At 39.4% G+C, this 15168-nt stretch overlaps 1 protein-coding gene across 2 annotated transcripts in view; it reads right to left on the reverse strand.

The window, feature by feature from the left end:
• The window catches only part of tusc3 (tumor suppressor candidate 3), a 90760-nt gene that overhangs the window by 38949 nt on the left and 36643 nt on the right, over positions 1-15168 (reverse strand). For both annotated transcript variants that reach the window (XM_079681248.1, XM_079681247.1), the window contains exon 2: positions 6722-6891. In XM_079681248.1, the coding sequence (XP_079537374.1) occupies positions 6722-6891 (170 nt within the window). The remainder of the gene's footprint in view (positions 1-6721; positions 6892-15168) is intronic.

Raw genomic sequence — 15168 nt, forward strand, 5'->3', positions numbered from 1 at the left:
ACAAATTCAACTCATTATCTCGCTTTGGTAACGTTGCTTTTAAAGTCATCTTATTTATGTGAGCATCACAACCAACCACTCAGCGTATCCGTCACATCGAGGCAACATGAATTAATAAGGACTTGATTTAAAAGATTAAAGACTTTGTTATTTATTCGGCTAATGAGCATGCTACAAGTTGCTTTGAACTCCAACATTTATATTTTTTTGTTTGACATTGTTGGACCAACATAAATGATACATGTACAGTAAGCAGGGTTCATACACTTTTTCACCAATGATTTTCCATGACTTCTCCATGACCTTTACCATGACCAAAGAAATTACTCTTTCTCAGCGGTACCACTGAAACATTTTTATTTTTAACATGGAACAGGAAAATAAGGTCTGCATATGAAACATGTTGTGCCTATCTAAAGCAAATGAAACAGTAGGCTTACTAGCTTCTACAAGCTAAAGCAACTAAAATCTCTCACCAGCAAAATACCTCAACAGTTTCATTACTATACAGTATTTATTATCATTATAGTATTACTATTTCGGCGATTAGATCAAATATAAATTATATTTGATGCAACTTTGGTTACATTTTCATGACTGTTCCAAAACTTGGGGGAAAATATTGTTTTCCATCACTTTTCCAGGGCCTGGAATTAGCATTTTGAATTTCCATCACTGTTCCAGGGCCTGGAATTAGCATTTTGAATTTCCATGACTTTTCCAGGGCCTGGAATTAGCATTTTGAATTTCCATCACTGTTCCAGGGCCTGGAATTAGCATTTTGAATTTCCATGACTTTTCCAGGGCCTGGAATTAGCATTTTGCATTTCCATGACCTTTCCAGGTTTTTAATAACCGTAAGAACCCTGAGTAAGGTTGTGAGTATACTGCTGTGTTTGTGTAATTATGTTTCCTTGTTTTTTTTTATTTCCTTGTGTTTTCTTTATGTTTTTTGTAAATAATATATATTATTTATTTCCTTACGGCCATATTCAGAATAGAGTTTGTTTAGTGCAGCGTAATGAAGGATGTTAAGTGGCAGTTTAAATTAAAAGTGTGTGATTGTCTAAGCGATTTCTCAACTGTTGAATCACTTTGCTGCCGTCATTTTCTGCAGTCATCTGTCACAAAAACCATAAATGACATGCTTACATTTTATCTACCGGTACTAAGAATTACAATGTATTATGGAACTGGGATGAGTAATGTTGGAGTGAGGACCTCTATTATTATTCATTTTTATCTAAAAATATGATATTTTTCAGGGCCTGATAGTCTTCTTAACACAGACACTCAGGACACCGTCTAAAAAAAGTCTCCAACGCTCATCATCACTCTGTTTTCTGGCTGTCAAGATGTTTATAAAAGAATGCCTGCAGAACATTTTTAAATAGGCAAAAACAAACTGACAGACAGAAAGAGAAGAAGAAGCAGACAGAGTAAATATCAAAGGTGGGGAAAGGAATGAGGGGAAATGAGAACGGGGTGTCAAACTTTTGACATCTCAACATTTGATTCACTTTGTACTTAGAGTGAACAATGTATTATTGATTCAAAACGTGTCCCGGTGTTACATTACTGTACATTGCATTTAGCTGACGCTTTTATCCAAAGCGACTTACAATAAGTGCGTTCGACCAAGAAGATACAACCTTGAAGAAAACAGAATCATATAAGTACATCAGTCCTTTATTAGTATATAAGTGCTTTGTTAGTAATTCTATCGCTCGAAGTGGAGTCGAAAGAGATGAGTTTTCAGTCTGCGCCGGAGGATGTGTAAGCTATCTGCTGTCCTGATTTCCAGCTCATTCCACCATTTTGGAGCCAGGATAGCAAACCCACGTGTTTTTGCTGATGGGAACCTGGGTCCCCCTCGCAGTGCGGGTGCAGCAAGCTGTTTGGCTGATGCAGAGCGGAGTGCACGTGCTGGGGTGTACAGTTTAACCATGTCCTGGATGTAGGAAGGGCCAGATCCATTCGCAGCATGGTACGCAAGTACCAGTGTCTTGAAGTGGATTCTAGCAGTTACTGGAAGCCAGTGAAGTGAGCGGAGGAGCGGGGTGGTGTGGGAGAATTTAGGAAGGTTAAATAGAGCAGTGGTTCTCAACTGGTCAGGCCTCGGGACCACCTTTTTACTTGGTCAATAAATCGCGACCCAACATTTTGAAGCACTCAAATCTATTCAACAAAAAATCGTGCTGTAATATACGCTTTTCAGCATACAATAACAAAAAAAGTGAAGTACAGTGTATATATCCCTTCACAGAACTAAAGTATGCTTTTAAAAAATGTTTATGAGATGATGGAATCAAAGCTGAACTATATAAAAAGGCACACATGCTGAAAACCCAACCCCAGCAGGGGGGTCTGGGGGGATTGTCCCCGAGGAGATTTTTAGAAATACTAACATAAACTACGCATTCTGGTACACTCTGAGAAGAAAATAAATAAATCTATTACTACCCGACATATTAATAATATTTTATGCCATTGTTTGTTTTTCACTTAGTTCTGACAGCTTGCTGCTCCTCACAGAGTGTAAGTGTGACTTACTTTAAAAATTGTGGGTAAGGGTAGATAGCTCCCATTGTTCTGTGACCTGTCAATCATCAAACCGGGGGTCATATTTCATTATTTGTTCATTTGTATCTGAAGTTGTACCCATGGATGTATAAAGAATAGTTCTACCACAAAGTTATTCTCCGTGGGGGCTTCCGGCAACAATCTTGATTCTGATTGGCCAGAAGACTCGAAAAAACATCAGCAAAGATGTTTTATTGAGAAGATGATCACAACGTGACTACTGGTCTCCGGTACTTCCAGTCCAACGCCTATTGCATGCACAGCGTTAGAAAATTGGGGCTTCAAAATAAAAGTTGGACTCCCCCCCCCCCCCCCCCCCCCCAAAAAAAATTCAATTCCATTTTTTTTCTTCACTCACACATCCGCGACCCACTCCAAACGGGTCCGCGACCCACCAATTGAGAACCACTGAAATAGAGTATCGATTAATTACATACTAACAGTATCTTTTCCAGTTAGTTTAGCAACAGTATACATTATTAATAATAAACATCGACAGAGTTCTGACTTGGTGTCTAGCATAACTTGGGGACTACTGATAGGATTATGAAAAGCAATATTTACTTTCTTTTGAAGGAAAATAAAAAATGTTTGTTGAAATATGCTAATCTTAGATACAAATCTCAAAGCTTACATAAATAGATTTATATTTCCCCACAAGCCATTATTGACCTTATTGAGGGCATCTGCCAATTAGATAGGAATAAGTAGTCTGGCTCCTTGTTAAAAAGGGAGAAAAATAGCTTCTGGGATAAAAACATGAACTCTGATATCTTTTGCATCCGTGTGTGTATTTGCAGTTATACCAATAAAGAAAATATGAAGTTTGAATTAAGGATCATTGCAATGAAAAAAATAAATAATGTGACCATCTGTTGTGTTACTACTGTGATGATTATGTGTTTGCCTTTCCAGACTCAAGACGTGTCATTTTTCACACCTCAACTTTGAGTCACAAACCTGGTTTTTGTGGAAGTCGGTTTGTTCATACAGAAGCAAACAACTCAAACCTAGCCACATAATAACAGAGAGAGACATTGATTTGTGAGAATGCAAAAACATATTTATTTCTAAACATCAAACTAGCGACACTTGTATTGCAACCTTGCCTATTCAGAGTCACAAAGCACTTTACTAAGGCCTAAATATAAATGTGAGAAAGGAGATTGACAGTAAATATAATAAAGAAAATCAAAGCAAACAAGTACAAATAAAACCCAAAAAGGATAGTGCTGAATGTAACTCTAGTGACCCTGAGGAAAGTTGATTCCCTGTATGTACATGCTGAATGTAACTCTAGTGACCCTGAGGAAAGTTGATTCCCTGTATGTACATGCTGAATGTAACTCTAGTGACCCTGAGGAAAGTTGATTCCCTGTATGTACATGCTGAATGTAACTCTAGTGACCCTGAGGAAAGTTGATTCCCTGTATGTACATGCTGAATGCAATTCTAGTGACCCTGAGGAAAGTTGATTCCCTGTATGTACATGCTGAATGTAACTCTAGTGACCCTGAGGAAAGTTGATTCCCTGTATGTACATGCTGAATGTAACTCTAGTGACCCTGAGGAAAGTCGGTTCCCTGTATGTACATGCTGAATGCAATTCTAGTGACCCTGAGGAAAGTCGGTTCCCTGTATGTACATGCTGAATGCAATCTGAATAAAAGTTTATTTTTGTTTTCAACATTCTATGGGGTAAAGTATGCATGCTATCATCGTAAACAGGTAAACAACAATGTCTACATAAAAACGTGAGTTTGTCTGAATAGCTAACTTACTCCTGCGTTTACTACATTCTCTCACTTTTTGTCTTGATCCATTTGTATAAAAACCTGTCTGAAAATGAGCTGATCAGATTTTGGCAACTTTATGATGTCATAACGAGTGTTTGGCTTGTGTAACCATTAGCCAATAGCCAACCAAGGTAACCCCCCCCCCACACCTTATCACCTGAATGTCCTCCTAGAGCACCATTGTGTTCTTTTTAACCAAATATCTCGCAGTGGGGCGTGGGGAGTGGTTCCTTATTTTCATCTAAAGTAACAGAGAGAGAATCAGCACTTTTGAAACAGGGCTGAAACAGAGAGGATTATGGGATGCTGCAATGCACGATCTGTTTGGTATTTGGAGCCAAACACTTCAGAGACATGTTTGTATATAACTGAGACCTATCATATATTGATGAAAAGAGTATAATAGGGGACCTTTAATGTAATGATCTGCTATGAACAACGATGAACTACGAGACCTGAACATCCGATGGTGGTTCTCATAACTGCACTGACACATCTCAAACAGCTTCAGGACCACGGAAAGCTCTACACGCATGATGAAAACCAGTGCTGTGTGCGGAGCTGTCCGTGGTCCTGAAATACTCGAATTGTCAGGAAGTTAGCTGTATTCAAATGAATTAAATGAAACTCTAAACTTAAATGTCAATCAAACTTCTAATCTTGTATTGGAATGTTTGACCCTGATGTGTTGCTCCACAATCTGCTGCAAACATGATGCAAGTCTGCTTTTGTAAATAAAAATCAAATGTAAAGCTTGCTACCGGGACTTTGGGAACATCTCCTGATGTATGAAATGCTTTGAGTTTGCAAGTGTGAAAGTAGGTCTTGTTGGCCTTGTTCTGTGGAATGTATTCAGCCCCTTTGGAAGTACGGCAGGCTGTAGTTCCTTTGATCCAAATGTCAACGTGACCCACAGGTTGTTGTTATATAATGCTGTTTTCTGTGTTTCCAGAGGTGTGCAAGGGAATGTGTGTATGTGGAAGGAAAGTACATGATATATCAGATGAGTTCTAGGACATCTGTGCTTGTGTGTATGATTCTTCTTAGAAACAGAGAGGGATGGCTATTAACCTGTTTAGCCCTGAGCCTGTTTTTCAGGTCTCAGGCTTGAAAATGACATTCCCAGAACAAATGACCATATATTCCCTTCTAAAAGGGTTAAATTAATAATCTTTTTTTCTCAAAGTAATGATAAACCTGTGAGTTGGATTTAGAAAAGTCAGTATCAATATAGATGTTTTTTATTTTAAAGAAAATTCAGATTAAACTTAGTAAAAAACTGTAAATGATAGTGTCCGTCCAAAAAATCTTTTTTACTTATAGTGAAAACTACCCTTGGATGATGGTAAGGTAGACTAAAAGCTTTAGGAATCCAAAGTACAACATATAATAAGTACCCTGTATCAAGATTGATGCACAACAAGTGAAATCTGACCTTTTTAGAGAGATTTAGCAAAAACAAAAACACTTTTGGGGTCATTTGGGTGGATTGTCCATATCTCTGGCCCCCCTTTGTCGATTTTGACGAATGAAATCTCTTTCTGACTGTTAGAGCCAAAATAATCAAAGGGGGATTCCCCACAAACAGTAAAATAAAAAGGTGGGGGCTTCACACATGCAGTTTTGCATCAGAGCGAACCTATCTCTAGCTCTGACATCTGGAAACGGAAAAGCATGTTTATTGCTTATGGATTATCAGAAATCATTTCAAAGGGACACAGACACATTGGATTAACCTATGGATTAACTTCAGCAGCGTTTTTTATCATGTTAATGCCATTGAAGACTACTTTTGACCAGACTACGACACAGGTAAGCCATGTTAGCCTTTTTAGCTACCTAGCGCCACATGTTTTGATGTCTGTTTTTGTTTATAAAGTCGCGAGTTCGTATCATTGAGTGATAATGTATGTACCCATCGATTATGTGTTATCTCACGATCAGATCGGTGGGTTGGATGTGCAGAATGGATAAATAATAAGGTTTTATGAGTGAGTTTTGGTGCAGTCATCTGTTAGCATTTTTCGCTCGTTGCTAATTCAGAGGCTCAGCGTTAGCATTGTGGGGTTTAAAAAAAAAAAAAAGATCAGTTAGATGAGTTTCTTCCCGTTACATGGATATAAAACATTCATAGTTTATTAAATGAACATGCCCTCAGACACTGTTTCCTGCAAGATGTTGCAGGAGGGCCCCGGTACCGGGTCTCTCGGGCTTAACAGGTTAAAGCAGGGGGAATGCAGATTATGGCCTGAGTGAGGTGCATTGATCGAGTGTGTGTGTGTGTGTATGTGTATGTGTATGTGTATGTGTGTGTGTGTGTGTGTGTGTGTGTGTATATATACCTGCAGACAGAGCACTGCCTCTGAGGCTGCAGGGCGGTGAACATGACGATGACAGAGTAGTTCCTGGGCGGGGCCTTGACGAAGCGACGGAACTTGTCCCCGTTCATCCGGACGACGGAGCGCCGAGAGGACCACTCCATCATCTGGTCCACCTTCTCCGACAGCAGGTTCTGAATAAAACACACAAGGAACAGGGCAGTGAGGAAATTGCATCCCATTAAAACCTTAGATTCAAACAGGAATATTACTCCTTTGAGTCCAACAGAGTTAAGCGACAGCAGATTTTAAAAAGGAATTTAGATTATTTGAAATGTAAGAAACTCTTCAGTTGGAATGCCACTAAGTACATTACATTTGGAAAGTGTTTTCTGACTTGTTTGTTCAGCTTTATTAACTACATTTCAGAGAGAAATGTCAAATGTGTTATTATTATCAAGTGTTGTAGTTACTTTCCATATATACATATAAACATACAAAGACAGTTTTAAATATGACACATTATTCGATTGATATTTCCCAAAGATATTAACGTTTACATATTATTACAATTAAGCTCAAGATAGAAGATATAAAGATGCTTTAGGTAGAAATAGTTGCTAATATATAAAGAGGAATACTTTTACTCGTATTCATGTAATTCCCGTAATGCTGTAGTTCCATACTGTGGCATTGCTACTTTTAATAATATTTATTCTGCCATTGCTCCTGTCATAGGAGAAAAAGCCCCAAAGAGAAGATGAAAGACATTCTTTAACATTCTGAGAAAATGACCTGTCTGTACAATAATGTCACCCAGCTTGCCACAGAATATATAAAAGCCCATGATTTTGTTTCGCCCTAAAATTGTTTATTTATTTGAAACAAAGTAATAAAACACACCTAACCATTATTAATAAAGAAGGACTGGCTTCACAGTGTGTGTGTGTGTGTGTGTGTGTGTGTGTGTGTGTGTGTGTGTGTGTGTGTGTGTGTGTGTGTGTGTGTGTGTGTGTGTGTGTGTGTGTGTGTGTGTGTGTGTGCAGGAGAGCCACAGTTCCGGGCTTTGTTTGTGTGGGAATTGTAGGTGTTGAATTAATCCGGTCCGGCTTAGCGAAAAGGTCACAACAGAGTCAGCATCGGAACATAACGCAAAAGGTGAACACCACACATGATACATGCGCACACAAAAACACCGGCTAGTGCCTTGGCAAAGTTTATAAAGCTGACATGCTTATGATGGCAAATTCATACTGTGGGACTGGGTAAGGATTCTGTGTGTGTGTGTGTGTGTGTGTGTGTGTGTGTGTGGAGTCCTCAGCAGGACACTGCTTATTACCCAATAGCATCATGTTTGCTCGAATTGAACTCTGAACTGATGAATGATGAAATACTGACTCTGCTGATGAAACACTTGTTGTTTTCCAGCTCATAAAACTGTACAGCAAGAAATCTGTACGAGAAACATGTTTACATTTAAAATCATTTAAAATCAACTTGTTATGTGTGTGAACAAGACTGCACAAAATTGATGCTGAGGGTCTCGTTAATTGTTCATCTCCTGGTATGGTATGTTTTTATTTAAAATCTAAGAGCATTCTAGTCGAGGATGAATGTCATGCTTTCGGTTGATTAAATCATTGTTCTTATAGTTTACCATCAGTCGTAGTAATATAATTGACTTCTGTGTGATGGATCTTCTCTATTGAATAAGAGAGGGAGCTAATTTTGTAAAAAAGCAGAGAGGAGTAAGACTTGTACCCGTCAGTAGAGAGATGAGATTAGCTACAGGTGTATGAATGGTTTCAATTCCAGACAAACACAATATACTCTTAATGTTGATAAAGGCTAGACGCTGAACGAGCTCTATTTTGCTGAACAAGTAATACACATAGCAGTGAACATAAATATGTGCATATTGTGCACACATTATTGTTTGGTTCTACATCAATTATTAAAAGCAGAGTTGATGGTTTCAACACAATTCATACGTCTCGCTCTCAGTTGCCAGACAACATATGCAGCCGGTCTGGATTGAACAGAAGGGAATTTGATGCAGGGCTCGAGTGCAGCACAGAAGAGTGGCTTTCTGAGATTGCACTTTACACCGACATTGACTTTACACCAGCTATATGGCTAATGCATTTTAGCATGCACAGCGACTTCTCACTCTTTTTCTCTACATTCCTCTTTCTACCAAGTCGAATCTATTGGCTATCAAGTAGACAGTAGCTAAATAATTTAACACCGCGTCTTACTCCTACTGCTAATCAAGCACAGTATCTCACTCTCACACAGACACTAACATACACACACACACAAAACACAACCAGGCTTCAGACATGAAGGAAAGCATTAGATAGAGAAAATATCTCAAGGAAACTGCCTGGAGACAAGCTGAACAAAGACAAGCCAAAAAGAAAATGTGAAGGAGATAAAGAAGAGAATGAGACGGACTATTTTTGCTTGTTCACTTCACACAATACACACTCCAGCGTTAATGGGCCATGTCAAATGAGAGACAGGATTTACTAAGATAGCACGATGAAGTACAATACAAACACGGGTCACACACACACACTATCTCAGAGTATACTCTCTCTTTTTGGGTGTTTAAAAAAAAAAAATTGATATATAAAAAAATATTTATAATAGCAAATTGACACATCATCCTCAATCTAAGTTTAGGATTAAACATTTTCTTTATATTATATGCTTAATACCTTGTGCTATAACTTCATAATGTGGGTTTTACAGTAAAAAAAAACATGACACTGATGCATTAATAAACATCAATTTTACTCTAGGAATTAAATCTCTTTTCTGGAAAGTCGACTTTACCAGCAGACGGCAATTTCATTCAGAAAATAGAATATATTCTAAATAACACTTGATTTAAGAAAAAGAGGGGGAATTGGAAATAAATGACCGGTCACTAATGAGAATATACTGTCTCAAATAAAAGGTTAAGTTCACATGTTGGTTGAGTTAAACGGCCAATATTAAAACATTTAGAGAAACCATTATTGTCTGTATCAAGACATAATGATGCATGTGAACTACAAAGTGGTAACATCACTGGTTAGGATCGATTCATGCACAGAGGTATTTAAATGCCGTATGTTAGACCTTCAAGTGACTCCAACACATCAGTGTTATGGCTCCCTCTCTTTCACCCACCCACCCACCCACACACACACACACACACACACACACACACACACACACACACACACACACACACACACACACACACACACACACACACACACACACACACACACACACACACACACACACACACACACACACACACACACACACACACACACACACACACACACACACACACACACACACACACACACACACACACACACACACACACACACACACACACACACACACACACACACACACACACACACACACACACACACACACACACACACACACACACACACACACACACACACACACACACAATGGCCTATGACCATTAAAAACATTTATTTTCTACCCCACTGAGCACAGTGGGCACTAAAATGAATCACATCTAGGGGGGTGTGTGTGTGTGTGTGTGTTTGTGTGTGTATATATAAATAAGATGCCAAAATGGTGGGAAGATTTTCATTTTTTTATCCATCTGTATTTCTGTTACTCACTCTTTGAATGTCATAACCTCTGTCTCACACACACACAAACAAACGCACTAGGTCATAGTGTGGGCGGCAGAATGTATCAGTCGCACTTTACTGTGGACTAAATCTCTCTCTAGTTCCCCATTTCCTCTCAATCACCTTTCTAATGTCAATTTCTACTTGATCTTTTAAGTCTTTTCTCTTTTTTTTCCATTTTCAATTCATCCTTGACTCCCAGTCCTCCCACAAGTCACTACAGCAAGCTAAAATATTATAAATATAGAACAGTGTTTCCCCTACCATTGTCTTAGAGGGGCTCTGCGCCCCGCCAACGGAGCCCCGCGCCCCCCCCCTGAAATTCAAGGTGTTCAAAAAAAATAAAAATAAATGTTTTACATAAAAAAACAATTATAATAATTTTGTATATATATATATATAACACCAAGTTGCAACTAATCTATATCTACTGTCACTTTTCACATTGAACATGTGCTCTTTTATTAAATAAACTAAATGCTTTCATTTTAAGTTGTGAATTTAGTGTTTTTGACCCTAAGAAACACTGATGCATTAATCAATAACGATAATCCACAGCTCCTCTCTCTGCTCCAGATTCATTAAAAACATATATATTCCCCCCCCCCCCCCCCCCCCCCAAAGCAGTACACCTAGGGGAAACACTGCAGAATAAAGATGAATACAATGACTTCCAAAGACAAACATTATAGCAAACAAAGCATCTGCAAACTGAGGCGATTTGATGAGATTACACCACTGGAGGAGAAGAAGCACTTCAGAGTGAGGGGGAAAAGGATCAGGGAAGAGAAAATAAGAAACAGGAAGATGACACATGGAGTGTAAGGCAGAACTGACTCATGCACTGATGACCACACCGCGAGAAGTCATGGAGTGCATGAAGAAGACTGTTTTTTTTTTCTTCTCTGCAAGCCAGTCAGCCGATCACATACACAGCAGCTTTAAAAAAAATCTTGAAAATCTTGGAGCTGGGCCCGTCTGAAACCTTGGGGATTTTCTGCGAGCAACGCAACCAACAACCAATCACATGAATCTCCCGCCCCCGACATACAAAGCAATAGCAATGTTAAAACGAAGTAAACTGGATATAAAATCCCCAAACAGGCGAAAACCTACCAGTTTCACCCACTGTCTCTGCCACCTCCGTCCATGCCTGGTTCCTCCGGTTTGTATCCCGGTAAGTTATTAGCAACTGGTCATAAAGAACCGGGTGATTTGCTACAGCAATAACTCATTTCTCCTCCATTTTCAGGAATATAGAAAATGAACTGCGGTACGTCTCTCCCAGTTTACACGTGGTTTGATTGGCTAGCGCTTGTACTGTCAGATTTGCATAAACGGGATTTGATTGGCTGACGCTTCCACCTCGGCTTCAAAAGTTGAACATTGCTCAACTTTTGAATCCTGAAAATCCTGGAAATCTTCGCTTTGCTTCCCCACAATGCAGTTCGGCGCAAAGCGAGGCAAAGTGACGTCACCCCATTCAAAGTCAATGGGCAGAGAAGCGTTGGAAGATTTTTTTAACGCTGCTGTGTAGACGGGCCGTCAGTCCCTCAACCAGCTAGGTATCCCGTCAGTTCATGTATTTAGTTATCAAGGTAGCTACATAGTAAATCAGTAAACATATGGAAGCCAGTCACTCACCCAATCAATTGGTGAATAAAGCAGGCATTAAGCTGCAGAGTAAGTTCACCTGTCAATCAGCTGAGTGGCTCAACAATGTAATTAGCCAAATAAGTATTATCACATTTTACCTGCACTGTATCCAGAGCAAATGGCACTTCCTGCCACCTTACAATTAAGTAAATAAAACATCTCAATCGTGTAAGGAGAGCAGTAGCACATGCTCGCAGCAGTGGAGGAACGTTAAGATTTGTACTGTGGATTCCGGGCAAATCTCTTCTCAAAATCCAAGTTGTTGTGAAGAGAAGGGCTTGACCTCGGTCTTCAAACTGTGGTCTACACTTCAGAGAAATCCCAACTGTTACCAGATGTAAGTATCTATTGTGCCACCTATATTTCTTACATTGATTTTTCCTGACTAGAGGGCAAGCAGTTATTCACTTCCCCTTATCTCGAGAGCCATCGGAGAAGTTTGACACAGCAGCGGTTATAGTGTCATAGGTAGTACTCATGCAATCAGCGATAGAGACAAAACTAAAAGGAAGGATGGTTCACACTGCCCTCCACATAGGTTTGGAAAAAGGTAACAGTAGAATACAGTGCTAGGAAATGTATGCATAGTGGCCAGCATGTTGTTATATTGCTTTACAGTTCCATTGTTGTTGAAACCCAACACCAGCACAGGATATCTAAGTGGTTTGTAGTTACTTGATGGGGACAGCCAAGATGTCCCCCAGCCGGCCAGGGGGTTGATCGCTGTACCTTCCCTATGAAAGGCTTACAGCATTTGTTCAATCCCCAATCCTTTGCTCCGAGCGGTGTAAACAGAGGTTTATTGTAAGTGAATGGGTCTCGGCTTTGGCCATCACGCTCCTATGCAGTTTCCTCCAATTCTCCCATTGAAAGAGGGATTACAGGAAATTGGCTTGGTGTAACAAGGAACAAAGACACACACACACACACACACACACACACACACACACACACACACACACACACACACACACACACACACACACACACACACACACACACACACACACACACACACACACACACACACACACACACACACACACACACACACACACACACACACACACACACACACACACACACACACACACACACACACACACACACACACACACACACACACACACAGTATGCTGCCCTTTTAAAAACAAACCGACACGTAACTGACTGAAACAAAACAAATGAGAGAAAAGCACATTTCTCCTGATATGGATGTGTTTTTACAGGAAATTAAGTGAAGGATTTAATTAAATAAATAATAGAGTAAGAAGATAACTGAGAGGTTAAAGTAAACACACATACAGTGTTGATAGACATTTTTTAATCTGGATTAGAAGGAGCTAAGGAATCCATGAGGGCGAAAGCAAATTAAGCAGAAAAGGTAAAGGAATAGGTTAAAAGAAGGGGGTGAAAGAGAGCAACTAATATACGGGTGGTCTTTCCATACTGACATTCATAACACAGATATACCCCAATGTGTGTATGTAAGCTAGCAGACGACACAAAAACATTGGAGGCAATAAATAAGATCTGGTTAATAAAGGCAGGGGAATACAGTTGATATGGTGATGTAAGTACACAAACCATCCCACGTTTGAATAGTGTGTATTTTTTAAGTTGCTTGTTAGATGTAGTCTTTTCATTATTCACCTTCATCGACTCAAACTCACATGCTTCCATAGTGACGGATCCAAATTTGTAAGCCAATAATCTGCAATTCCCAAAATATCGTGACTTGTCTGTTGAGGGGTTGGGGGTGGGGATTTGTCAATTTATCTGTCTAATAACAATTATTTGAAATAAATGCATATTTCCCCTGCCTTTGTCCATGCGTCTTTCTGTCCGTCACCCTCTGCTGAATTATCTATTTATTTATTTTATCTTCTCCACATTAGCACCAGCGGTTATTTCTCCCTCAGTGATGCTTATAGAATATCTAAAGATGTGTCTGTCTTTTATTTTGCTTACAGATTACAGTTCCTTTCTAAACCTCCCAGGCATGTGGTGACATTTTTAATCTCCTGTCATTTCCTTTCCCTAGGCCGCCTGTCTAAATCTTTTGTGTTGTTTAGGATCTCTGCGAGTTTCATCACTTTAACTTTGTCAGACAAATGTTAGGAAGAGACTCATATTGAAGCTGGAATCCAATGTGAAAAGGATGGAGAATGAATAAGCTTTGCGTGTTGGGCTAGGTTCTCATTATAATACAATTTACTTTCAGACCACTCACTGAATTAAGACTTGAAAACTGACTGGAATAAAGATTTCTAAATTCTAAGTAAAGATAACATGTTCATCTAAGGCAGGGGTGGGGAACCTCCGGCCCCCGGGCCGTATACGGCCCGCGAGACCATTTGGTACGGCCCTCGAGGTAATTTATAAACAGATGAAAAAAGGAATCTAGATTGCAAAAAAATTAAACAAGCGAGTGCCTGTTTTTCCTGGCCAAGGTCAGGGTCCTTGAACACAACAAAAGCCTAACGTGTCATCACGTGGTGTATGTCTCGTCTGACAGGGGTTTAGTGCTGAGGGAGAGCACCACAACGCCGCTCTGGCACTTCCTAAATTGCAGTATCCATAAGGAGCCGTAAACATGCCGCAGTTTTTGCGTTGCTGTGTCTTTAGTTGTAAGCCCAGTGGCGATCTGTTCATCTGTCATACTGATCATACATTCAATAACTTTCTTGTTATTAGCATCTGGTTAGCTAGCTATGCTAATAAATATAAGAAGCTTCAACAATTAGTGAGGTAAAGGCAGATCTTTATATGACCATAGCTATACAAAAATAAGAGAATAAAGTAAACAGGTACAGAATACTATATGACAGTAAAAAAAAAAAGTCGTTATTAATAAACAAGAATAAAGTTTAAAAGGGGAGTGATTTGTAAAATATCCATATAGAAAAAGAGATCCGCTTACAGTTCTGTTTCATATGGGTGTTGAGAAATGTATAGATCTCCTAATGTTGCTCTCAAAGTGCACCAGATTGATGCTTTCAACTTCAACATTTAAGAACAAATCTTCCCGGGGAAGCTTGCCCCCGGACCTCCTAGAGTCCTCCCTTAAATCATGTCCACATGGATAGGATACTAAATACATTTGCACACATCTTGTGTCCTATCTTTCTGTTTTGG

This window comes from Notothenia rossii (genome assembly GCF_949606895.1).
Source record: "Notothenia rossii genome assembly, chromosome: 1".
Lineage (NCBI taxonomy): Eukaryota > Metazoa > Chordata > Actinopteri > Perciformes > Nototheniidae > Notothenia > Notothenia rossii.